This window comes from Limulus polyphemus, unplaced genomic scaffold (assembly GCF_000517525.1).
Source record: "Limulus polyphemus unplaced genomic scaffold, Limulus_polyphemus-2.1.2 Scaffold2765, whole genome shotgun sequence".
Taxonomy (NCBI): domain Eukaryota; kingdom Metazoa; phylum Arthropoda; class Merostomata; order Xiphosura; family Limulidae; genus Limulus; species Limulus polyphemus.
This window is the reverse complement of record NW_013668375.1, coordinates 147433-148421: the sequence shown is the minus strand read 5'-3', so window position 1 is coordinate 148421 and position 989 is coordinate 147433. Positions and strand designations below refer to the sequence as shown.

At 25.8% G+C, this 989-nt stretch overlaps 1 protein-coding gene across 1 annotated transcript in view; it reads right to left on the bottom strand.

The window, feature by feature from the left end:
• Positions 1–50: 50 nt before the first annotated feature.
• LOC106467848 (protein canopy homolog 2-like) overlaps positions 51–989 on the bottom strand; it is a 30189-nt gene continuing 29250 nt past the window's right edge. Inside the window, exon 7 of the mRNA XM_022396049.1 lies at positions 51–487. Within this exon, the coding sequence (XP_022251757.1) occupies positions 408–487 (80 nt within the window). The 3' untranslated portion in view covers positions 51–407. The remainder of the gene's footprint in view (positions 488–989) is intronic.

The window sequence follows — 989 nt, the reverse complement described above, 5'->3', positions numbered from 1 at the left end:
TTTCTAAACTTGTAAAACATTTTCTAAAATATAAGTAACAATAGTGTTAGAACTTCAATTATTTGTAGGTAAATTAAAAAACAAAAGAATCAATGCTATAGCTGTAGTCTACAATTTAACTTAATTAATACATTTTATAATAAAGAAATATACAAAAGTTTAACAAAATCTCAAATGAAAAAATAATTGTTTTCTTATTATGATGAATCAAGTTTTTATGTGATCACAATATTGAGTTTTATGTTCTAGTATATAACATCATGAACTTATAGATGAGCAAACTTTTTCAAAATATTTAAGTCTACTTTAATTAGATTTCGCATTGTTTTTATAATGTTATAGTATCCAAAATTTCATGCAATAATATTTGACTTTTTCCTTAAAATCTTGTAAAAATGGTAAATACTTCATAATTCTATATGAGATTCTAAATCGTAATCATCATTTTGTACAGTTACTTCTTCGTCCTTCAAGTTCTTGCAAAGTTCTGAAAATTATAGATAATTATTAGCCATATGAATCATGTGTATTAAAGAAATACAAATCAAACTTTTCAAACATATATCACCCGTTAACCCTTTCCAGACCACAGGGTCATCACTGATAAGTGAAAAAAACTTAACCAAATTGCATGAAATTTAGTAAAAACCTACTAAATGGTATCCAATTGCTGCTTTAAAGAATTCAAATAATAGATTTAGTATTTATATCATCTATTAGGTTGAGAAGTTTGAAAACTTTTGTTGTGAAAAAACATTTAAAATACTTCCTTTTTTCTCAAACAATTTATTTTTTATTATCTATCAACCTTCTCTCTAAGGACAGGTCAAAGGGCACATGTTACAACGTTTTAGTTATTTTCAAAATTTAAGTAAACAACTTTATTATCATTGTATGTCAATCCAACTGCCACCATAATAGTTTTTTAATTCACAGTTAACATTTTCTTACACTGAAAAGGTATTTCCGATAGGTACTCCCCCCCCCCC